Genomic DNA, 25,334 nt, shown 5'->3' with positions numbered 1-25,334 from the left:
TGGCTGTGGCTTAAAGGGAAAATAGCCACTAATTTTTTTTGCAGCTGAGATTCCCAGGTAGAGAAGCCATTGGGCTGGTGAATTTGAAAGCAAAACTGGGAAAAGCAGCCCTTGAGATCCAGATCTGAAGTCCTTTCAGTGTTCAGCTGTCTACTTGGGATCTGACAAAAACATGCATGATCTGTGACACTTCTTGTGGTGTGTTGGATCTACTTGTCCTGCATGAGATGTAATGCTCAGTGTTACACCTACAACTTGGGATTTAGCAATGGCCAGGACAAGGGATGGGCAAGTTTAGGACAGGGGGATCTTTTTTCCTTAAAGAAAGGTGGTGGGGTGGGGAAGAGGTGTTTGGAATTGTCCTATATAGTTCTCCGCAAAGATTTTGTAGAGCTTTTATTGAACCGTGTAGTGTGGGTGCAGTTCACAAGTACATCCCATTGCCCATAGCCTGCTCAGGTTTGATCAGTGAAGACTGCTCCTTCCTCAGTTGTTTTGTAGCGTAAGATTAACAAGTCACTGAGCCCTTGACAATGGCATTTAGAAACCGTGCTGTAGGCCTTCTAGACTTCAAAAGTCCACAAAACTTAGGATTTTGGTTTGAGGCACTTTCCACTTGTGTAATTATTTTCTGCTTTTGCAGTTGTGCTTGAAGTTTTTATTCTCTTCCTGTCCTAACCTCCTGTGTAGTGTGCCTATGCCTTGCTGGATGGCTAATGCAAAAACTAGCTGCATTTTATTGGTAAGCCAGCTCTTTCTCAGTGCTCAAACTGTGCTAGTGGATACTTCCCAGGTGAGGGGCTGCTGCCCCAGGCTGGGGAGGAGCTGTTGACTACAGCTACTCGCTGCAGCATGTTCAGGCTCACACATTTGTACTTGGGAAATGCCGGTGCTGTGTGCCTGACACACTGGATTTTCTAGCCTCCGTTCTCTAATATATCCATTTCATTTTCTTTCACACTGGCTTTGCTGCAGAGACTCTTGTGCTCTCTGCCTGCTTCCCCCTGTGTTTCCTGCAGACCCATTTCAGATGTTCCCCCATCTCCCTTTTCCTGAAGCTCTCTCCAGTCCCTGCCTGAGGGATTGCTCAAATCCGTCTCTGCTTTCTGCCTTGGGTGTTCTGTGACGCTTTCTTCCCTGGGCTATGGGGTACCCCATCTCCTCTCCCACCCCAGCAGTAACTCATGCTGCTCTCCCAGTGATCAGTAGGATCTTCCATTCTTGCTCACCTAGCAGTAGCCTTGTGCTATGGGTTTGCATTTACATGCTGTGTTGCACTTGATGAACCAGTTCTGTTCAATGGACTGTAATAGGTGGGCTGCTGTGCCCATCTCATCTTTCCTTCCAGAAACCAAAGGGGAATGGTGATGCTGGTTTCTGTGAGCCAGTCCAGAGCTGTCTGTGCCAAGGAGGTGGTGCTGGGACTGAGAAGAACACTGACCTGACAGGGAGGTCTGTATCCTTTTTGGAGATTTGCAGCCCTGGAAGAAAGGAGGCACCTCTGACACTGAATGACCTGGTTGTCCTGGATCACGGGTATTGCAGGTGTGAACCTGCATCAGTACTGCTTTCAGCTAGTGCTGAAATGTGCTTTTGTTGATCAGAAGGGATGGATGATTGAAGGGATGGACTGTTGTTTCAATACAGCTACTAGGTTTTCTGGTTTGGTTTTGTTTTTTTTTCCCCTTCCTTTGTTTCAGCTGAGCTCCCAGAAATGCTGATCTCCGAGGGCGCCTGTACTTTGATGTTCAGATCCACTCTAGCACTTCCTGTGAACAGGAAGGTTCCCTGTCAATAGAAACTGCTTGAATGTGCAAGAAAGCCGTTGATTAAAGAACTCTCAATGATTGATTGCTCTTTCTTGGCCAGTTTGTGTCAGCCCAGCTTGGAATGGAGAGCAGTCTTAAACTGCGTGTTGAGAAGGAAGCCCACGCGAAACCCCAGCCACCAGTAAATCACCCTCTGGTTTGACTGATACAAATTGTCAGAGACCTGCAGCTGCTGCCGGTCCATGAATCAGCTCCGCTTTAGACCCTAACAGAAATTCACATCCTCTCATGTAATTTTGTATTCCTGCAAATGTCAGCACCCCAGCAAAAAGCATCTGTTTAACCTCCCCATCCACAAACACCAGAGCTGTTTGCAGAGCAAACGCTGCCAGTGTTCCAAGACAGGAGTTCAAGTCTGCCGAGCATTTTATCTCCTCCTGTTGAGAGATAATGTTGGAGTATGGTTGTGTCCCTTTGTCTCCTTATTAGAAGCTTGTTGATACAGTCCTGGAGAGTGCTGGGAATTACCTTTCTCCACTTCTCATGTCATAATTGTGGGTGTTGCCCGTCTCCCACACCTCATCAGCACAACTTTCAACTTCGGTAGCATTGCCTGCAAATAGCATTGTCTCTAATCAGCAGCGCTTTCATTTTGCTCAGACCTTTGGCAAAATTAGCTGGTTTCATTGGTGTCTTGGGTGCTGAGTTTCAGGTGAGACCTGCTGGGGGTTGTTCATTCATTTCAGAAAGCAAAGTTTGGGGGACAGAGATTTATTTACAAAGTGTACCCTGCCTCCCGTTAGCAGTGGCTGTACCTGTCAGAAAGGCCAGGGGCGCGTGTTTGTTGTGGAAACAGAGCTTGCTCTGTGCTGATGTGTATGTTGGCAGAAGGTATTGGTTCAGTAAGGCACCGGTTTTGCTTGAATATTCTCCAGATATAAAATTACATAAATGCACTGAATTTGCAAATACGGGGCATTTGATTTTACAAATTTGCAAACTTCCTTTTTGCAGAAATTCCAGCACTAGGTCTGCTTTGGAGCTTGTGATATAGCTCCTTGGGCATGAAGGTAGACTTGAATGATATGACATGGAACTAACTCTCTTTTGAACAGGTATCCTGTAAGATAAGTCTATTTTGACTCTGCATCAAATATCGGTAACAAAAGGGCTTTTGGCTGTGTTATCTGTGTCTCTATTGCAGAAGTTGGGTGGTGGGTAGCAAACAAGGCAAACGCTGCAGGAGAAGCTTGGGCAGCTGCATGGCAGAGGTGTTCGAGCTGTACTGGAGTCAAGAGGCCCCAGATTAGAGAGCAGCAGTTGGTAAATGATTATGGCAGGCAGTGGGGGAACCTAATATAGTGACCTAAAATTTTGGTGGCCTTGAAGAGGGTGGAAATCATGCACCTGCATTTCCTCTACTGAATATCTTGGGCTAAAGTAAAGCATTTCTAGGGTAGCCTACTGCCAGTAGCTCAAGCTAGATGTGGGCAGGGGAGTGATAGAACAGCAAGGGTCTGTGCTTCTTTTATGGAGTCTGCCAGCAGGGCTCCAGTCAGAAGAAACTGCAGTTCAAAGTTATATGCACCTGCCTTTGGATGTGTTTGATACTACAGAGGTCTAGTTCAAGCTTCTGTGGCCACCAGATCTTGTGCCCTGTCATTGTCGAGACCCCTCTCTGTTGCATTGTCTGCTTCCTGTGTGTTCCTGACAAGAGTAAGGCACAGCTCTTTACCTAAAAGTGAGTTTTGAGAACTTTGTCCGCGGGACCAAGATCTGTCTGAGTTACTTGCCCAGTGTGACTCTGGTACAGTCTGGTTTTTGTGATTTATGGCAGTGACTCAGAGACCCACAGACCATTTTGTTTATGCTGGCTTTGCTGACCTGGGAAGGCAGAGACACTCTGATTCTTGGGGCTGACCCTTTGGGGTTGAGGGGCTGGGGTGACCTGTTGGAGTGTTCTTGCCCTGGAAGAGAAGCCTGTTATTTGCTGTGCTGTTGATGTTGGAAGTGTATGTTGCCCAGTGACACTCTGAGCTGCAGCTGGCCAGTGTATCAAGCTGCTGATGTGTTGTGCAGTTGACCGCTGCCTGGATTTGATCTCTAACCTTTGATTGTTCTTGAAAGCATGTTCTAGGGATTGCATTCCCACCCACACTGCTCCTGTGACCCCTTCCATTTCCTGGGTGTCTAAGTACAGAACAGAAAAGATTCATTAACCTGGCAAGTAACCTCTTTTTATGGGGGAAGTGATTTTCTGTCACGCTCTGTTAGGTCCTATTGATTTCTGGTTTTCCCCTCTTTGGCCTCTTCTGCCATATATTCTCTTCTTTGTCATGCTTCAGTAGGAAGGTGATATGTGATATGCTGGAGGGTTTTATTTTTTTTCTGTTTCCTGGGCAGAGAGCTGGGATCTCCCAAGGCCATTGCTCAAGTGCCCAAGTCTGCCTTTTCTTGGAAAGCTTTGTTGTCAAGGTGAACTGCTACTAGGAGTGGGATGTTGACATGAGGAGTAAAACCTTCTGGCTGCTCTCTTTTTTTCTCGATGTTGAGAAGAGCATTTTCTGTCCTTTTGCCCTCTTTGCCTATTGTACAATCCCTCATCTCCTGGCAGAGGTGTGACGCATTTGCCATGGGGTTTGCAAGCATGCGTGAAATGGAGACCCTCAAACTGTCAAGTATGCCTGCTCTTTTTGTGCTCCCAAGCTGTGTTGGTGGCTGGGTCCTGCTGCTTTTGCAGTGCCTGTGTATCTCATAGCTGCACCTCTGCTTGGTGTGAAATGGAAGGAGCTGCCAGGTTTGCGCTGTAGCAGTGGCTTGTCATCAGAGGTATATTGTGGCAGTTGGTGGGGAGGAGCAGGCATGTCCTTAGGGCTGGGTGGGAGGGCATGGGGATGTCCCCTGTTTTAGGAGGAATAGGACATTCTGTGCAAAATTCCACACAGGGAATGGGGACCACGTTTTCTTCCCCACAAGTTCCTTTCCTCCTGTGCACATTTGTGTATTCCTCCCTCTAGACATTTTTATGCTAACGCAGCGTCTGCAAAGATCAAATATTATGAAGGTAAATGCTAAATACATACTCTGTGAGCAGGATACCTCAGTTATGAGAAGGCTGCTGCTGTTTACTACTGTATTTGATTTTTAGACAGAGCCTTTCTGTGATTCTAGGCAGATATTTCACTAGTTGGAGGAATAGTTTTCCTTCCAAAAGTACACTTTGACTGTATTACTCTCTCAACTTCCATGACTCTTGCGAATTCCACTTCTTTATGTATGAATATGCTATGATAGTCCTGTGTAGAAGTATTGCAACTGGAGGGTCAAAGACTTAAAACCTAGGTGGGCATTGTTGTTTCTTTTAGACTTCTGTATTGTTAGAGGAAGGCGTATTCTGAAGAAACGGCTGGCCTTTGCACTGCCTATCCTATTGATGCCCAGGTTCAGCCGATCTGAGCGAGAAGCTCTTCCCAAAAGGAGAAATAAAGCTCACTGTGGCAACGTTTGCCATCTAGGTTGTCCTAAGGAAAGATGCGTGAAGAAAAAATCCTACTAATCTGCAAATCTTAAGCTACACTTTCCCTAAAATGGGTAATTAAACCCTGAGGGGTCAGTGAAGAGGTACGAGCTCTGTTTGCAGACCAGCCAGACTGATCTACACTGACGTGAAGAGCTGTGCTCCTAGCTCTTAACAAAACACGGCCTGGCTTTTTGAAGGGTTGGTTTCATGGTTCACTACCTTAAACGGGAGAAGGGGGAATAGCTAATGGGAAGTTTTTGTAGGGAAAGAGAGGGTAGGTAGTCTAGTGAGTGGAATACACCAGAAAACTCCTTAAGACCTTATTGTATAACAGTCTTTGCTTTCAGTTGTGAGTGGGGAAACAAACCAACAAGCTCAGGAGTCTTAAAATGTATTCAATTCAGCATTAAAAGTTGTTTTCCTCATATTGCTTTTGAGGCGTTGAACTTTCAGTTTCTGTGTTGCTTTTTGTTTCTTTCTTTTTTAAACAAACAAACAAAACCAAATCAAAAAGTTTCCGCATGTCCTTCATTAACCTCAAAGCCTCCTAACATACCCTGGGAGGGGTCAGTAATCTGTACAGGTTGGATGGAGACACTGGAAGGTTTCACAGCAAAACCGGGAAAGCTGGCAATGTTGCTGTGAGCAGAACACATGCTCAAAGGAGCAGCTGGATGTGGGGCTGCCTCAGGAGGCCTGGGACTCTTTAAAATAAGGATGTTTGCTATCCAGTGTGAATGCAGCACTGGAGCTTGGTGACTGCTCCCTGCAGGACTGTTTTCAGAATGACAAAGTGCCCTTTCAGTCACTATGAAGGCTCAAGGCATTTTGTTTAGTGGTGTGCAGGTCTTCCTTACAGGGAAAAGGTAGACCTCTCCTCTGCTCCATAGTGCTGCTGTGTGATGCACACAAGCTGCTGCTTCCTCAAGGGCCAGCCTGAGGATGCTGTTGTCCTCCTCTGGAGAAACTCTGGAATGAGTCATGTCCTGAAGGGACCGGAGGTGAGGGATAGGTTTGTGTTGCAGATGGTGCCTCTTCTGCTGCAGGTGGGGAGGCAGAGGATGATGATACACCAGCAGTGCTGTGCATGCTGGGGCTCTTGTTACTCATTATCAAAAACCTATCAACAACCTCTGTCACACTGTCACAAGCCAAGGTCCTGGTGTTGTCTCCATCCCCCTGCCTTGCCTTGAATTTTGCTAACATGCATGAATGCAGAGTCCTGAAATTAAGGTTCATGGTTCCAAAGTTCATGGTCTTGAGAATAAACAAAAAACTATTGTGGTGGCTGAGAGCTGGGTACCCCATTAACCCAGAATCATGAATATTTATCATGCTGGATTACAAAAGAACATAGAGACTATATTGTATTTCCTATAACTTTATTTCCATGGCATCTTTTCTTGGCGGGTCTCTTAAATGTAAGCTTTGCTTATTTAGTTGCACACTTTAAGCCGATTAACTTTTTACTAATAAAATGTGTGTTGACTCCCTTTGTCCTGGCTCCTGTTTGTTTGTACCTACACTCCTGTGACAAAGAGTCACAGAGAACTGCTTTAAGCGCCGGGTAAATCCTGCTGCTGGAAGCTTTGAATGAGCTGAATGTGTCTGGGGGTGATTTCAGCCTTGCATTTTCTCTCTCTCCCTCTTGCTGCCTGGAAGTTGGTCAATGCAAAACAAGCTGTTTGGAACACCCCCTCCATTTCTGAAACTGTTCGTAGTGCTTAGGGGTTGGGCAGGAATGATCCAGCCTCTTATTGTCACTCTCTGAGCTGGCTCAGAGTAAAACTGCAAGTGGAGGGAATGGAGAAGATTTCCAGCCACGAACACTGGTCTGTGGCTTTGCATGTTCAGTAGTTTCCCAGGGGGTAACCACATCATTCCTTTCCTGCTTATATACCTTGTTCAACGATACTGCATGTTTTATTGTGACTTCTCCCTAGGAACATCCCAGAGAGATGATTACATCCTGCCGGTTTAGTAAAGGCCCTCTAGAAAAATTATTCTTTTCCACCAAAAGCAGTTCAGAACAGAATTTTGAAGTTAGTTGGGACCTTAAAAAGATGGCTGAGCACTTGGGAAATACTTTCTAAAAGCCTTTTATAAACCCGTTCCTTTGTATTTGGAGCTTTGCTAAAGCTAAAATGATCCCTTAGAAATGTTCTGTTAGTAGTACTTAAGAATGGCTGGTCTGCCTCAAAACAAACTCAGTAGCCTGTTTCCATTGGACAAATGCCAAGGGAGGTGTAGAAAAGCAGGGTAAAACAGAGCCAAAAGTCCAAAAATTCTCCCTGACTGTGGCAGGCTCCACAATCCCTCAGCCATAGATGGCTAATTGTCTTTAACAATCTTGGATAGCTTTGTCTTTTGTCTGCTTTCTTTTTGGACCTGAATAAGCTTTTAGCATCCTTAGCCTTCTGGGATAAGAAGTGCCAGAGCTTAGCTACAGCATCACTTTACTCTTTTCTTATCCACTTGTGAGTTGGTGCATCAGGTGTTGCAGAGGTTTAGTTAAGTGTTGCCTACCAGTTTCCATTATTGTCTCCTTTTAGGTCAAAGCTTCCCACGTGGAACACAGCTGGTTTTAATAGCAAAAATGATTCATGCTTTGCTATTGCGAGAAAATCCTTTAAGAACTCTGACATCATACTGGCTGGGGAAGGGGAGAGGAAGTTTTGAGGACAATAGCAGCCATGATCCACACCTTGTAGAAATTGCTTAGTGGCTCTCTGGAGCGTCTTTTGCAGGTGGATCACTCAGGTTTGAGGAATAACTTTGAATGTGCCCATTCATTTACTTGCAGTAGAGATAGGAGATGCATGCCATTAGTCACCCATCGCCTGTCCTTCTCTTGCTCTTTGACCCATCGTGCCATCTTCTCTCACTGATCTTGTAACGTTTCCTGTGGAGTCAGAACTGCTGAGGAGACAAAACCAGCTTTAGCGTGTGAAGCCATCACTCACCATGGCAATACTGGTTTCCCATCTGACAATACCCAGTTCCTGTGTGACAGCTGTGCAATGTCCTGCACTAGGAACACCTTTAATGTGAAAGGACGCTGAACTACACTCATCCTACTTAACCAGCATTAAATACAAACAAAGTATAAATCTCTGTGCTAGATGCAAGCTGCTTCTTCGTGGTGCTGATGGGATCTCTTTTTGTTGCATCAGTTCCTACTAGGGATACGAGAAATTTAGGGCTCTTGCTGCTCCCAGTTTCCTCCTGGCTGAGTAAAATAAAAATTCGGTTGACATGTTTATGTGATCCATTTGTCAGCATTGTAGTTCAACAGTCTCCATCATACCGACGTAACTCCAGAGTGGAGGGTACACTGCATAACTGTTGAGTGTGGGGTGTTCGAATGTATATAAAGAAGGCTGATGTGGGGCAGTAAGGTCCAAATAAATGAATGAAACATGGACACAAGCTACTTGTATAGTTGATTATGGAGAACCAATTGTCACGTGTTGGTTGCTGTGTTTGAGGAATGGTATGTTGGGAACTAAGTTATGTTTTTACATTTATTACATTTCTAAAGTTCCTCAGACTCCTAGACCTTGGTAATAACCCTTTCCAGCAGTGGATTTGCCTGCTCTCAGCTCTTCAGTATTTGATGGTGGGGGATTTCTGTCCTCTCTTGCAGGTGCATGGAGAGTGGATGAAGGTTTGCCCCCCACTATACTGCATGTGTGTGCAAAATCTGGAGGGGAATCAGAGGAGTACACCTCTAAGACCTGGATGCTGGGCAATGCTGCTTTATGGTGGTTTTAATCTTGTGGAAGGTGTGTACCATGCAGGGAAGCACTGGCATTTGGTGGGTGTTGATGTGGCTGCAGAGGGATTACTGACAGGAGGGGAAGCAGATCTGCTGCTGCTGGGTTGCTACAATAGCTGGAAGTTTTTGACGGGGGTGTCCCTTCTGGGATGTGCCCGCATTTTGCTTTCCGCTGATCCAGGACTGGCCCTAAGAGAGTGAGCCAGGGGCAGATCTCCCTGCTCATCCTTTCTGCTAATGGTGGGAAGAAAAGGGGTTTGCTACAGCTCCCTCAGGCTCTCCTGCTGAGCTAATCCCCTGCCCACAGCTTTTTCTGGAGGAGCAGGAGGTGTTGAAAACCAGCAGCTCCTGGAGCAAATGCTGGAGCACTGACCCAGCACAAGTGTCCTTCTGCAATAAATGAGCCAATTCCCATTTTTGGTACCTTCCTTTTTTTCCAGGGGGGGCTGGTGACCCTACCTCCTGCTGATGTTCAGGCGTGCTTACGGCAAGACCTGGCATAAGGCTTTGGGAAACTGGGACTAGTTTCTAGTTTGCAGCTCTTTGGGCTGGAGTTTTTCCTGACATTGGTCTGCCTGGGGCTGTGGAGTGTTTTTAGAGCCTTAGCCAAAAGTGGGCTTTGCTGCCTCAGAGCAAGGCTAACACAGGGAGACCTTACTGGCACTGTTAAATCCTGCCAACTGCCTCGAAGCATCTCTCTCCACTTTCCCCTTTGCTCCCTGCTTTTGTCATACCACAACCTCCCACTTCAAAGATAGGCATGCTCCTGACACAAGACTGTTTGCTACCCAGAGGGTACAAACAACTTGTCAGGGGAATAAGCTGGCTTCATTGCAAAAGTAAAGACATTTCGTTAAGGCTGGGAAATGTCAAAATTGAAGTTTGCACCTTCAAAAGAGCCCTGCTTATGTGTTGTGATGGTCACTAACACAATTGCATGATGCTGCTCCTTCGATAGATCCAGGAGTGGGGTGAAAGGGACTGGTGATGACCAAGATCCTTCCTTTTCTGTTGCAGAGCCAGAAAAGTGCACAATGAGCAAGGATGAAAAACGCCTCTGTCTTTTTTGATGTCTGTGGGCACCATGGCAAAGTGTGTGCCAGTGTTCTGCTACGTGGTCTCCAGTGAGCTGTGGCACCAGTCTTTCCAAGACTCCTTGCTACCTTTGTTCTTTTCTGGGTGTTTGACATGGGAGCATACAGATCACTTGCAAAAGTTGCAAGTACTTGCTGTTGCAGAGGAGGGGGTGGAGCTCTGATACAGGCAGAACTAGGTTAATGCACAGGGTTCATCTGGGGTGTTTCAAGAGAGGGATGGCCAGCTGAAGTAGTTACAATAGATATTTTACGGTTATATATTTAATACAACCTTGTGTGAATGTTTGTGAAAGTCTGGGATGAGTAACTCTGGGTAATGCTGTGTTTTCAGGGCAAAGCTGGAAAGGGAGGGATGGGCATACTTGAAGTCCATCCACTGCCTAAGCAGGGCTGAACAGCTGCTCTCTAAGCCATCCATGTCCACTGATGTTGCAGTCATGACCGCTTAAGTCTGGCTGCTGCTGAGGAAGTCAGTCTTCCCTCCCATATTTCTTTTCCCAATATCAGTGAACTGTGGGAGCTGAGTGCAAAGAGAAACTGATCTAGTTGAGAACAAACTGGTTTTTACTGACTTGGTAGGACCAAGTTGGTTTTTACTGTGTTGCTTCTCAGTCCTATGAATGCTTGTGGTAGCACAGGAGAAACCATAGGAACAAGTGACTAGGAAGGAGGAAAGGGAGAAAACAGAGAAAACCAGCTGCCTCAGGGAGTATAAACCAACAATTATGCAAGCTGTGTGAGTGCACAGTGAGATGGTGTTTCTGTTGTGCATGTGCTTGTCTCGTCATGCTGACTTGTCTGGACAGTCATAGCTGAGACCCTCCAGTTTCCATGAAGTTGTAGGAGATTTTATGTATTAGTGATCAAATGTGGCTATAAAGCACTAAGAATGAGTTAGCAGTCTATGGAAGTGTGGAATGTAGACCGTATTTGCATACGCATGAAGCAGAAGCCTTGTCGAATGTCAGCTTCTGCTGGATGCTTTAAGCCAGTCTTGCTGCGTGACAGGACAGAGCTCAGTTAGACTGGCCTTCCCTAGGAGGTGAAGGATTAACGGTGCCTCCTTCAAATTAACACTGTAGTGTTTTGCTGGCTCTTTGCACCTGCTGAAATGTGATACGATGCCAGATGCCATGAAGGGCCTTTAAATGGTAAACAGCTTCCACCTGAGATCCTCCTGACTTCAGAGCCTTTGATTCCAGCCCAGAGGTGGGTCTACTAACAATTATATTTTGTATGAATTCCACCACCTTGCCTTTGGAGATGGCAGTGTGTTGATTTTCTTTCTATAAGCAACCTCTAGTGCACTGATTTCTGTTCTTGAGAAGACTTGTGTGTTCTGCAGTGGTATCCCCAAAAGCTAACGAGACAGGCTGTGATGGAGAGCCTTGGTATGTTCCTAGCACTCTCTAAGGGCAGCCTTCCACGACTGTAGCCTCATACTTGCATGTGCTTTGTACTTCCTGCAGAGTTCAGGGCATGAAATAACTCCTGTAATTTGGGAATTGTACAGCCACGGGAAGAGGCTGAACTGGAGAGGACCCTGCACTAACAGTGGAGGAAGCAGAGGTGGCTGCTGTTACCATGCTGAATCACACAGCATTTTCATTCAAACTGTTTAATGGGAGCCACATGAAGAGTGGCTTCTGTCTGCAGGTGCTTAGTGCCTATGGAAATCTGCAGCTGTCTGGATCGGTTATGTGCAAATCCGATGCCTCCACTTTATGCGTCGGAATTTATGAATGATGGAAACCATGTGAATCAATTGCATGAGTAATTTTTCATGTGCTTCACCTCACGTCAGATTCGAGGGGCTTTCCGTTAATTGTGTCTGTGGTCCCCAACAGCTTGCCCAAAGAGGGAGGGGATGCTCCTGGATGGCCACTAGGTGTAGGAGTAGGATAGTTTTGGTGAAAGTGAATCCCCTTGCCTTGGGCAATGAGAGGCATCTCAGTGTGCAAGTGAGCATGGAGCTGAATGCACTCATATTCCACTTGATCCGACTGCCCTTTCTGTAGCATGACTGCCTTGTGAAGTGGCAAGGACTTGAAACCTTTCAGCCTCAAGAGAGGGATGGTCTGTCTAATGGAGGAGCACAGGGATGTGGAGCTGGAACATCCAGCTCTGCCTTGGATTCTGTGACAAAAATTGCTTCACTTCTTCAGGACAGGCTGAGAAACAGATCTTTTCGTGGTTCTTAGGGACATCTGTTTGGTGCCTGTTTTCAGCAAGCTTTGTCTAAAGAAATGAGGTGGGTTTTGCTGTATGAGGCCTGTTTCAATAGGCATGGATCCTGCACTGTGCTTTCTTGGGGTGCAAGTAAAACATTCTATTATTGACAAGGAAAATAGTGGCATCCACGTACTTTCCCCTTTCCTCCTAATAGCCTCCCCTGCATTTCCAAATAGAGATACTTATTGTCTGCTTCTCTGACCAGATCTGTCTTTTGGAGAGCAATACCCCTGAGTGGAGGCCTTACCTGTCTATCTGCTCAGTCTTCCCATCTCCCCAGATACAGACCATTAGTTTGGATGTGGTCTAACTGTAATATGGCAAACACCCTGTTGCGAGGCTGGAACTGAGCAGGGAGCCATAATGGGTGCATTAAAAGTGAGATGCTTATTTCAGATGGCTCAGAAAATGTGGAAACGTGAAATTATAGCTTACATGGTGCCCCAGAGCTTCATTTGTGCTTTCAGGAGTTCTAACAGCTCCAGCCTGGTGCCCGATGGTAATGTCTGGATGAGGGCTGAGCAAAAAGCATGGCTGTCCTATGAATAAGTAACTTCTCTGCAACCAGCTAGTTGCACTGCTTGACCTGATAGATGGTAGTGAAACCTGGAACAGGTTGTCCAGAGAGGTGGTAGATGCCCCACCCCTAAAAACATTTCAGGTCAGGCTCGACAGGGCTCTGACCAACCAGGTCTAATTGAAGATGTCCCTGCTTACTGCAGGGGGTTGGACTAGATGACCTTTAAAGGTCCCTTCCAACCCAAACTACTCTATGATTCTATGATATTCTTCACATATTGGGGTGTTCATTACAGTCTTTTTCCAAAGACTGCTCACTGTGGTCCACAAAGAGTGTTGCTGTGGTAGTACAGTCCTGGGAGGAGGCAGCGTTTGGACTGGTCAGACACATCTGACTGCAGAAGGGACTGGGGAAGCACAGGCAGACCTGGGAACAAAGGAGCTGTTGCTCTGAGCTGCGTGATGAAACTTCTCTGTGTAAGCCAGACAATCTCTCCATTTATTTGCAAGTGGCATTTGGTCACAGTTTTTTGGCAACATATGGAAACTGTTTAAATTAGCTGTATGAGCCATACGTGAAACAGATGCATGTTCTTGAGCAGGCTTTTGTCATTGATGTTTGAGCAAGTGAATGGTGCAGCTGGCTTGCCTACGAAGTGGGGAGCATGTCCTCACCCAGATGTATTTAAGTGCTTGATGTGAAACAGAGAACCAGAATGTTGAAGGATGTGTGTTGATAAAGACCAACTTCTCATGGGCACCTACTATATAAATAAGATGAACGGCTGTAATGACACTTAACCCTTCACTGCTTTCCTGATTGCTCACTGCTGGTGCAGGATCATTAGTATAAACAGAAGACTGTAGGTCCATAGCTCTCCTGCTACTGTTTTTCACTTGTATGGTAGTGTATCAACACTAGTTTAAAGCTCTGCAGTCTGATCAGAGCACATTGCTACATCTTTCTGAGCAGTTTTAGTAAATAGAGAGTAGTGAGGTCTTGTTGAAGAAAGCAGAACACTGTGATTGCTGTGGCTTTTGGGTGTGAATCTTGAGACCAATTCTACATAGGGAGAAATTGCACCTGAAGCTGATGCCTTTGTAACTGAAGCTGTGATTGCCTCTGAGCTTTAAGTCCTTGTGGAGCTTTCTTGACTGTGATGATTGTGTTGCTGCACAGTCTTAGATGCTCACAGTGGTGTGTATGGCTGGGACAATAAAAAATGGCCTTGAATATTGAGGGCATTGACTTTACATGTGCCAACTGCAATGGGATAGACCAGGGTGGGCGTTACTGAGACTGCAGTGATGGGTGCTGTAGATGTTTGGGTGGCTGAGTTTAGTGGATGTAGGACAGCAGCACTGAAAGACAAGAGCAGAGAATTTATGGCAGTATTGTTCAGAAAAGGGTGAGGAAGCAGTGAAAGCAGAGTGCTGGGAGCATTGCTGGTAGGGCTGAGGAACGGAAGAGGTTTTGGGGCATCAGAAGGAACCAATGAAGGGAAGGTCATGGCAGGATGTGTATTTCTCCTATGACGGCAGAACTGTAATTTGTATTCCGCACAGGGATGTCTGCTCAGTGCAACATTCGTATGTGGGTGTGCTGCTCACAGTCTTGTAATGCTCATCATCCTGAAGCAGACTTGAGTGTCTGCTGGGGAGGCCTGGCTGGGTGGACACTCTGCCCTGTGTCTCTAAAGGTGCAAATCCAGGGAGGTATTTCAACAGGCTGCTGACAAGGCTTATGAGCTGCAGAAGGGGAACAGAAGACCCTGTTTACTCTATACAAATGATGAGAAAAGGCAGTAATTGTTTTTCCAAACTTTCCTGTAGGAGTTTAAAAGAGGCAGGGAATGACCAGAGGGGCATGGAGTGGTTTAGGGGACTGTAGTTGTCTCCCTGAACTAGGTGGCCTTGCAGAAGCCTGTGCTGTGGACTGTGTTGAGCTGAGCTAGCAGCACACTTCCCATCTGGAGCATTGCTGTATCCTGCAGGATTGTCCCCTTCTGGGAAGGCCACCTCTTTGGGTTACATGGCACTAGAGATTGGGTTTCGGTGACCCAGGTGAGTTACTTGGCAAATGCCTATTTATGGGCAAATTGGTGGTTTCCCTGGCAAGTTTCCCTGAGGTGCACAGTGCAGGTGTGAGTGCCCCTCCTGAGACACCAATGGGCTGAACCTTCCTTAGGCTTTTGAGCACCAGCAGCTGCCATGCAAGCACAGGTAGATCCTGAGCAGAGGGGATTCCAGTTACTGTAGCATCAAAGTCTTCAAGTGTAAAACCAAACTTAAAAGGTGAACTGGACAGCTGTTTGTAGTGACAAACACTGACAGTTTGGCTTATGGACAAAGCTGGGTGAAACATCTCTTGGGATGTGCTTTGACCTCTTCTTTTTGTTTTGTTTTGTTCAAAAGTTTCTTTGAACCATTTCTGCCTCCCTTGAGCCTTACCCGGAAGCATCCTTGCCACAGGCATTACTCTGGTAAAGTTTTTGCATGCTGTAGGGGGTGGAGCACTTCATTTTGCAAGGTTATTTTTAACTCCTAAATGCTTGTGGTGAGGCCAGTCCAGGATGGTGGCTGGATTCGTTGCAAGGAAGGGCTGTGCTCCGCTGTCAGGGTGAGCCCTTTCCACTCCTCCTGTTAGGGGTGCTGCTATAATTTTCTGGGTGTATTATTTTCCCTGAGGTATGTTTGTAAAGTTTGCTTTTTATAGGGAAGAGGAAGGAAAGGAGACAAAATCTGCTGGTCTCCTTTTGTTGTGTGTTCGGTTGTTGGTTTTGCTGTTGTGTTGTTTCTTTTAGTTGGGAGGGGAGAAATGCTTTTTCATATTTTGCCCCTTATTAATAAAACACAAATGCCATGTTTCAGACTGCATCACGGTTCAGCATGTCCCTGGGACACTGCTGGTGCCAGCCTGCTTCCTCCTTGGTTTCTCTTCTAAGCTTATCTTGCCTTCTGCTTTGCTGTATTGTGCTATGAGACACACTTGTCTGCTGTTTCATCTGCTATGACCTCCTGCTTTTCCTTGATGCTGTGATTGTGCACCTTGTGAGGGTTGCAGTCCTGTGGAGTGCTGAGCCTTTCATTCCCTGGAGTGAGCTCAGTTGTCTGTGAAGGTCCTTACTGGTTTGCAGAGCAGGAATGTGGCGTTTGCCTAGTTCCTGAGATCTCGTGCAAGGATGGCATGTTTTTTCTGTCTGTTCTGGTGGGACACCTATGCCTGCCTTAGGGCACAAACCCCACTATAGTCTGCGGGTGCCTTTGGTCACAGCCCATGCCCCCACCATGCCACTCGGTGCCACAGCCTCTCTGGCTGCTAATCTCATTCTGATCTCTTCATTGTTGTGTTTTGGCAACCCAAATTCCCCGCCCAGGCCTGAGAATTTAACATCAGAGCATTTGCATGACTGATCGGATTTGTCTCGCTTCTATGACGACATTGTTTCTATGGAAAATTAATGGATTCTCACGTTGTATTTTTAATGGTTGAAACCACTCCCCTGCCACCCTCCCATCCCCAGGCTCTCAGAGGGGAAGTTTGTAAACAGCTCAAATTATCTACCCTTGTAAATAGCTCCCATTTCTTTCCTGCCTGCTGTCCATTCCTTTTTTCTCTTCCAACAGTGCTGCAACACTCCTCTCCTGGTGTTGGCAGATAAAGAACAATAAGTAAAACAAGCTAAGTTTGCTTTCTTTGTCTGGCCCTTGAATAGATGTGATCTATTATGAACTACCCTCTCTCATCCAGGACCATGTGGTTTTAAATTGTCAGCTTTCCTTGAAGTTTGCTCCAAGCAGGCCTGGGTTGCTACCTTCCTTCTTTGAGGATGCAGCTAGTTAATGGTCCCGCTTCTGTTCATTTTTGCTATGACGCAATTTATTCTGTGGGTGGGCAGGTGGCAGTGATTTTACTGCCTGTCTGTTTGGGGTCACCTGTTCTTCTGCTGAAGTGCTTGGGGTGAGAACAGTGAGGTTTTGACACCTACTGTGTCAGACCACCTGAAGGAAGAGCACCCCTCCCTGGATGATACAATGAAATAAGGTGTAATGGTCACTTTGAATTGTGGTATGACTGCTGAAATGTCCTCAGTGGTGGGACAGTGCTTAGGTACTGAACTGTTCCAAATGAAGTTTAGGGTTAGTGCAGTTTTAGTCATAAATTTTCTTCTGTCATCTCTAAGGTTATTATTCCTCAACTTAGTTTTGAGGAATAAATACAGGGCAAGTCCTATGGTATCAGAATTACCTGAGGAGAAGGTCTGACCTGGATTTTCTCCTCCCAGAAGACTGAAGCTGGTGACTATAAGGTTCCTAAAGTGTCTCTTGTGGAATACCTGCTGAGGGGGATGTGATGTTTTAGGTCAGGATCTCCTAACCCATAGTACCAAGATAGCAGTGTTGAGTAAGGACCTGAATGCCTGAGCCTGGTACCTCAGCCAGGAGGTCATGTTTGTGAGCAGAATAGGCTTTGCATTAGTGCTTTGGTAATTAAGATGCACTACTACAAATGGCAGGCAGAAAACTACAGGGACCCGGATGCTTAGTTACTTAGGACAGAAGTGTTGCCAATTCTTAAGGCAAAAATGCTGAAGGTACGGAGGTAAGGTGATTGCTGTGAATATTTGTGGTGGTGGGAGAAAGGGGAGCAGGAGAGAATCCACCCTGAGCTGGCAGAAGCTGGGCTGAAGCAATTGGCTGTGCAAAGTGTTACTTTTCTGGATGCGATTGTTGCTTGGGGCTTTGGATTATATTAGCATGGAAAAAATGCCTCCAAGTGAATCATTGCTGGGCCAGTAGGGAGGGAAAGAGGACTATAAAACAGGAAATCAATTTAATACTCAGTAGGTGTTTGCAGCGTGCTCACCCTTCCTTCAAATTGCCAAAGGAAAGATTAATTAAAGTTATATTGAGCAGCAGAAATGATGGAGGGTGTGTGATGGGGTTTGCGTGGTACAGCTTTCTCCATAATTAATTGAGAAAGGCATTCTTGGATTTCATTACCCAGAACCTTGCCATCTCCTGCTCTTAAAGGGCAGCTGAAGCACTGCTGGATTTCCAAACCAGTGTTGCAGCCTTGCAGGTTGAGCTAAGAAGGATCACTTCATAGGCACTTAGAGAAGGTGCTGCCTCTGTCAAGCAGTTCCACTGTGCTATCTGTGGGTCCTGTCATTTAAATTCAGACTACTGAATATGTAGTAAAGAATATGTCTTTATCTGCTTTTGGTTTTACTTCCCGATTCCCTCTTCTGAGGTTGAGAGGTGTATGCACTGCAAGGTACATACATACTGCAAGATGAAGGTGTTGGCAGGGCATAGAAATAGCTGGTGGCTGGGTCTCTCATCTCTGTTTGCTGCCTTTACTGTCAAATTTGAGCGAGGTGTGACAAAAGCTATAGGAGGAACAGCTTGTCTGGACCACTTGCTAACTGTCAAACGGAGAGAATTGTATGTGTCTCCCATTTCACTGGGTCATGATCCAGATGCCATTTGTGTTCCTTCTGTACTTTTCATGAAAAGATACAGCTGATCAGTGCTATCTTTGAGAGAGGCTTTTCCTGCTTGCACCAGCTGCTTTTTGGGGCTCTTGTGAATTACTTTCTCTCTCTGGGCCAGGCTTCGGAGACATCAGGACTTTGCCTTTGTGATGGAGTTTCAGAAGCCAGCTCCTGTAAGCTGAGATGCAGCTCAACCTGCCAGGTTCTACCTATGACTAAAGCATTTCCTCCCAGATTTTCCCTTGAAGACCTTTCCTTGGTTTGATGCCAGAGCTTCACTTAAATCTGTCTGAATATAAAGCTTTCTGCTCTTGTCCTTCTGAAAAGGAGCTGTGACAGTCCTCTCTACAGGTGTTTAAACACTTTATAGTGCAAAAGGGAATGTCTACATGCTATGTTGTTATAAGGGGAAAGCTCTGCTGTCTGCCCAGTGGTCCAAAGTCTGCCAGTCCTGGAAGCTTGTTTCCTCTGTTGATTTTGATAATAAATTACTAAACATGCTCACTACTGCAGGGCTGGGAGATGTAAAACAGGATGAAGCTTTGGATTAATTGGATGCATCATCTCCAGTCTTTATTGGCAATATAAACACTATGGCCATACCTGACTTGTGTTTGTTGTGCATTATTGCTGTGATGGCTGACAGCACTTGCTGTGTTTTAAACCTAGCTGGCAACTGGGGTTGCTCACTCACCCTCTGCTGGGATGGGAATGAGAATCAGAAAAAGGTAAAATCTGTGGGTTGAGATAAGCACAGTTTAATAATTGAAATAAATTAAAATATAATAATAATAATTTTAATGAAAAGGAAAAGAGAGAAAGGAATAAAACCCAATAAAAAACCAAGTGATGCACTGTACAGTTGCTCACCACCCTCTGACTGATGCCCAGCCTGTCCCCAAGTAGCAGTTGGTCTCTCCTGGCCAATTCTCACTGCCGCATGCCTGGCAGAATTCAAGGCCAAGTTGGATGGAGCTTTGAGCAACCTGATCTAGTGGAAGGTGTCCCTGCCTCAACTAAGTGATCTTTAAGGTCCCTTCCAACCCTAACCATTCTATGGTTCTATGAAGTCCCTCCAGTTTATACACTGAACATGATGTGCTGCGGTATGGAATATCCTTTTGGCTAGTTTGGGTCTGCTGTCCTTGCTTTGCTCCCTCCCAGCTTCTTCTGCACCTCCTCGCTGGCAGAACATGGGACATTGAAATGTCCTCAAGTTAGAGTAAGCACCACTTAGCAACAGCTAAAACATCAGCGTGTTATCAGCATTCTTATACTAAATCCAAAATGCAGTACTTTGCCAGGTACTAGGAAGAAAATTAACTCCATCCTAGCTGAAACCAGGGCACTCTTGGCTGTGGGATACTCTAGTAAATCAGTTCTTTGTTTAAAAAATATGTGTATGTGTAACAGTCTCTTGATGAAAAGGCAGCACTAGATGTTCCTAAAAATCAATTGTAATTGATTGGACTAAGAAGAGGAGAAGGTGATCACAGTTTATGCTGGGTTTGGTACTTCTTACACCTGTGAGGATGGAAGAAACAATGGTTGAGTTGTTTAAATTAGATGAAGCTGGCAAATCAAGGGTTTGGTTTTTGTTTTGTTTTTAGCAAGGATATCTTGCTAGGCTGTTAGCTTAAAGGGAAGATACCAGGTCTGTTCTGAGTCACTGTTGCCTTTTCTTCTACATGGCTCTGAACTTTGTGTAACTTGGAGAGCAAACAGACTTATGAATGCTAGCCCTATTTAAAAGCAATTTCTCTGCACACTTTTAAACAGGCTAGGAAGGTGTCAGTTGCTCAGCTTACGGATGTATGTAGCTAAACACAGAAAATGTGTGCTTTCTCATCATCACTGGATGCTCTACAGAGAGATTGTTGCTTCCTAGTCCACTACCTCAGTGCAGTAAAACGTGGTTTTTTTCCTGGCCTATCTTATGCGCAGACTGCTGCCTTAAACATTAAGCAATAGCAAATGGAGAGTTCTCCAGGTGAGGGTGGGATGGGGTGGTATCCAGTTGAGAGCTATACACCGGGGTAGAGGGAAGTAATGCTGAGCTGGTGAAATTGCACAGGAAGAATCTAACTTTGAAGTGGTGGCATGAGATGAGGGCATGCTGCCTGCACTTGGGAACAAGCTGGATCTAAAAGCCCTTCCTGGCTTGTGAGAAAAGAAGGTGTTGAAATTAGGCCCCCCTCCTCAGCAGGATGGAGCATCTGTGGCCATGGTGGAGTTTTACAGGAGGTGGGAAAGGTTCCTGTGACCCTCAGGCATCAGAAGGGGGTCAGGGCTTCCCGGGCAGGACAGCAAGAAGAGTTACAGAGCTTGGTTTCTCTTGTGTAAGAGTGAGGTCTCCAAATGAATTTAACTGCCTGTGGGTTGGCTCTGTGCATGTCTATGTTGGGGAGAAGAGCTCAGACTACATCTGTGTGTCCATGATAGCCTCTTTCTAAAGTCTGTTTCCTGCCTACATGTAAAATGTGGCCAAGAGGCGCTCTGCAGACAGTGCAGAGCTTCAACAGAGAGCAAGTCAGAGATGCACAGCCAAAGCCCTATCTGGTATTGGCATTGCCGTGGGACATGCACTGTCAACTAGAGCAGAAAGCAGAGAGAGCAAAAATGTTACAAAGCTCACATAGCTCAATCTACTTTGCATAGAAACAGGAGGGGGTAACCCAGGCCCTTGGGTTTTGCACACCACATTACAGGGGAGTAACATTCTAAACCCTAAGGTTAAGGTGTAAGATGTAAGGTGGTCTGAAGTATTGGGCAGCAGAGATCCCCCTGCAGTGCTCTCTTATGCAGAGGCAGGTGTTTAACCATTTAAGAGCCCATAGAGGGAGCTGCTTTGCTGCTTGTGGCATGGATTTCCAGTTCTGTGTGTTCGTATGTGCCCTTCTGCATTGCTCATCGTACCAGGAGTGGATTCATAGGTCACTGGACTGGAGTGACTCTTACATCAATGCAGAAAAGAGGAAGACCTTGAGTGAAGAAGAAACCAGCAGCAGTAATGAATATTAAAATTAGAAGATCTTTCTCCTATTTATGGCAGGCACTATAATCCATGCTATGGAATTGTTTGGTTCTTGTTTAAAATAATATGGCATTCAGCCAAGGGAGGACAGTTATCATTCCTTAAAGGTGGTCATTGTGTAGGCTTACAGGCATGTTTGCAGCTTTGGACAAGCTCAAGCCCAAAGTATGTATTTGTTCCTGCATCTTCACCTTCTGGGCGAGGAAATTCACTGAACATAAATCAGATTTTATGGCCTAATTTGGTCTCCTGCAGGTAGCTTCCCAAGAGGTGCTAGAGGTGGGAGCACTACACAGGATAATTTAGGCAATTCTGGTTTCTGCAGAAGTCTGAACAGGGATACAGGCTGATTCCCAGCAGGTTTTGAAATATCTGTTGTGTTTAGAAGTGGACCATCTTCACAGACATTCCTTCCCAAACTGAGACTTGTTTCTGAAATGAAATGTGCAGGGGAACTCCTGCCCACTGAAAATTGAATTGCTGAGTTCCCATTGCCAGGAAACCCTGCTGATGCCAGACACCAGCTCTGGCTCCAGACGCCCTTGCTGTGTGGAGGGGTTTAGCGGCAGAGCCTTCGAGCCAGTTTATCCCCCCCAGAGCTGGGCAGTAGAAAACTTCTGATCATTCCTACCGAGGAGAAAGAATCTGATCCAAAGGAAAACATAATGACTGAATGTGGTGGTCTTAATGCTTTTCTTTTATTCATTACTGCTGCTCGTTTCCCATCCGCCTTTGGCTTGAGGGTTCGATGCTCAGGATCTGGCCCCTGTTTCTAAAGTGTTGGTTTGGGATATTTTCTTTCTCTTCTTCCACTGGTTTCTGCCTTGTTTTGAGGTTTTCTCTCCCCTCTGACACAGTTGTTACTTAGCGCAAAGGAATGCGTTGATTTTTTTCTTCAAGGTATAAATCTTTCTTAGCATAGTTCAGAATATTGTTCTGTTGGCTCCTGTGCCAGCAGGCGGTTCAGCAACAGCAGCAGTCCTGTCTTCATGTGAAGAAAAATGAAATACGGAGGTGCTGGGAATGCACTTTGATCTGTTGATTTATTTATTTATTGTTAGACTACAGTGTTAGCTGTAATGAAAGCGTGGCCAGCCCCGAAAATTAAATTTCCCAGTGCTCAAGCCTGTCAGGTTGGGAAGCATCAGCAAATGCTCAAAAATAACTTGGGTGTTTTTGCCAGTGTATGAATAGTCATATTATTGTTTGCCAGGAGGTGGCACTCATCATTGCCTACCTGTGTCTGCATATGCCCAGCACTGCATATGCCTGCTGCTCATGCTGCTGAGGTGGGACATTGGTTTTCCCTGATGTCATTTGGATGTGGCACCAACTCTAGAGCAAGAGGAACTGGTGCCCTAAGATCTTTCAGTAATGCAGATGGTGAAGAGCAGAGATATGAGTGGGCATGGACATTGTCCCTTACAAATACACATGTGATTGATCTCATGGGTAGGGTCAGAGTACATCCTTCAGCTGCACTGTAAGCCATAAACAACCAGTGTAGCTCATCAGCTGGGTGACACAGCTGAGTCTGTGTCAGGCAGACACAGGCTGGCCCCCTGGGTTGCCTGAAAGTGGCATCTGTTGATGCTCACAAAATTAGACGTGCCAAGGTTAACTGTTGCAAGTGCTTCTGCCTTGGATATTTTGGGCTGGCATAAGTAGTCCTGAGGCATCCTTGCTTTGGACCCCAGCTAGCGTCTACACACAGAGGTTGTGAACACTGGTGAAAACTAAGTTTGAGTTGTGAATATAGATGTAATGAGCCTGCAGCGTTTACTTGGATTCACACTGCTATTTGGTTTCCATGCTCATTGCTGTGCCGCACGGTGGGAAACCTGCTGAGCAAGAGTAAAGTCCTTCCAGCAAAACTGTGTTAAAACTATGCTGGAAGAACTGAAATGAAGTCTGTCAGTGTGAGCTGTGCCAGATGGCTGCAAGTTCAGATGAGACCCTCGAGCTGATGACATACACTGTGTGGCTCCGGCCCTACAGAAAGAGAGCTCCTTTGGCTAGTTAGAAGGCACAGTCCTCAATCTAGGTTCATATCCCATTCAGCATCTAAAACCTGCCATTTCTTAATAAAAGCTTCAGCTGGTGGAAGAATCTGTGTTTGAGGTTGGGTGGGATGGAGGGACCTCTCCTGGCAAGCAGGGTATTCCTGTTTCCAAGGCCTCTTTTTCTGTGAACCTCTGTCACAGCTGTCCTCATTGCTGCTAGAGGGAAAATTGCAGTGGTCTTCTATAACTTCCAGAGGGTGACTGCTTTGCTGATCCCTGTCATCGGGGTATATCTATGGCCTATACTGATGCTCTGGTGCAGGAATGGGGGCTTCCTGGCAAGGGGTTGTGGCAGGTGGAAGTTTTCTTCCAGCTTGGTGGCTAGAGATCAGTTAGTTCAGACACAGACGTCTGGTGATGCTTCTCAAGCATGGAGTTATATTCTTCTGCCAAGGGGAGTATAACTTGTATAAACTCATGTACTCATATAAACTTAGAGCTGACTGCTGTGAGGGTGGAGGACACCCATCCCCAGGTATTTGTCTTGCAGTGTTAGAGATCAGCCTGTTTTTAGCAAATCACTATATTGCATTTTGTTTTGAGATGTATTTTTAGGAACAACATTATTCAGCTTTCTGGCTGAATGCCGGAAGCTTTTCTTGGTGATTTTTTTTCCTCCTACTTGTTGTCTTTGGGAAATAAAAATAGAAAGAACAACAAGAATTTTGTGAAAAGGCCTGCACAAAACACACTTTTAACAGGAAAAGGGTATTTTAAACTGTTGTGAACCCTTCTGTACTGAGTTATTATAAGAGTCAGCAAAGTTATTTTTCTCCCCTGAAATCATGAAATCATACTGTGCTACTCAGAACTAGAGAAAGAAGAAAACACAAGCAGGGAATGGGAGAGGGGAACTGCTTCGGGGTGTTGAGGAAAAAGGAGGTTGGAGATGATTTGTAGGGAAGAGCGATGAAGATTTTAAAGAGGACACTTTGGGCTGTCACATTGCTTTGGAGTGGGAGGCTGACAGAGAACCCCCCAGAGTTACTGTGGAAAATGTGGACTGAAAAGGCATTGCTGGGCTTGGACTCTGTGGTTGTGTGTGAAGCACTTGGAGAAACTGTTCAACCTGTTACCTGTCTAGAAAGAGAGGTTCTTCTTCCCCCGTGCCACCTGCCGTACCTTCCAGGTACCTCTGTGCTCAGCATGCAATGTGGACACCAGCATGTGGACTGTTTTCCTGGGAGAGAAATGTGCTGAAAATGGAGACAGCTTGCCAGGCTGCTTTTTTCATTTGAGTGGTGGACTTGTTTGATAAACATAGTTGTCCTTCCCCTTTGCCCCAACAGACAAATGCTGTCCGGTTGCATGTGCTGGGAGGTTGTGAGGTTAAACATTTGGGGTGGTTGGTGCAGGTTACTAGCCCAGGGTAGAAGCAAACTCTCTTACATTGACTCCATCCAACTCAGTAAGAGCTGCTCTGTTCTTTCTATCAAGAGCGATTAATGCATCTTCTTAAAGAAAAGCTGGCACGCTGTTGCACTGAGTGTTAAGAGTTTGCACCTGGCTGTATATTGCAGAGCTCTCTGCCAAGAAAATGCTGGTTTCCAAGTTTGTTAGCCTGCTGTTTGGAGATTTTAATGTTTTTTGTTTGTTTTTGTTTTCTTTTTTTGGAAGTTCTCCCACATTAAATTAAAAAGGAGAACCTGGTAAAGGAAATCAGAAGGGATGCTTTGAGATGCTTCATTTGCCAGCAGTCTCTGAACTTGTGACCCTCTAAAATAAAGTACTTGGGCTTTCCTGTGGGACGGCTCCCTTGGGGTGGAAGCAAGCATCTTTCAGGCTTGTTTGCCTTTAGGAAGGAGCCTTTGACAGCACAGGAGA

General features: G+C 45.8%; 1 protein-coding gene across 5 annotated transcripts in view; it reads left to right on the top strand.

Annotated features, from left to right (window-relative positions):
• TLL2 (tolloid like 2) overlaps positions 1-25,334 on the top strand; it is a 97,718-nt gene that overhangs the window by 6,296 nt on the left and 66,088 nt on the right. Inside the window, exon 2 of one of the 5 annotated variants that reach the window (XM_062606744.1) lies at positions 45-198. The exons of the other annotated variants lie outside the window; for them this stretch is intronic. Coding sequence (XP_062462728.1) covers positions 177-198 — 22 coding nt within the window. The 5' untranslated portion in view covers positions 45-176. The remainder of the gene's footprint in view (positions 1-44; positions 199-25,334) is intronic. 5 annotated transcript variants of the gene reach the window in all.

The sequence above is a fragment of the Pezoporus occidentalis genome, unplaced genomic scaffold (genome assembly GCF_034315485.1).
Source record: "Pezoporus occidentalis ecotype Australia unplaced genomic scaffold, CSIRO_AGI_Poc_V1 ctg98, whole genome shotgun sequence".
Classification (NCBI taxonomy): Eukaryota; Metazoa; Chordata; class Aves; order Psittaciformes; family Psittacidae; genus Pezoporus; species Pezoporus occidentalis.
Note: the sequence above shows the minus strand (reverse complement) of the source record. Positions and strands in the feature narration are given on the sequence as shown.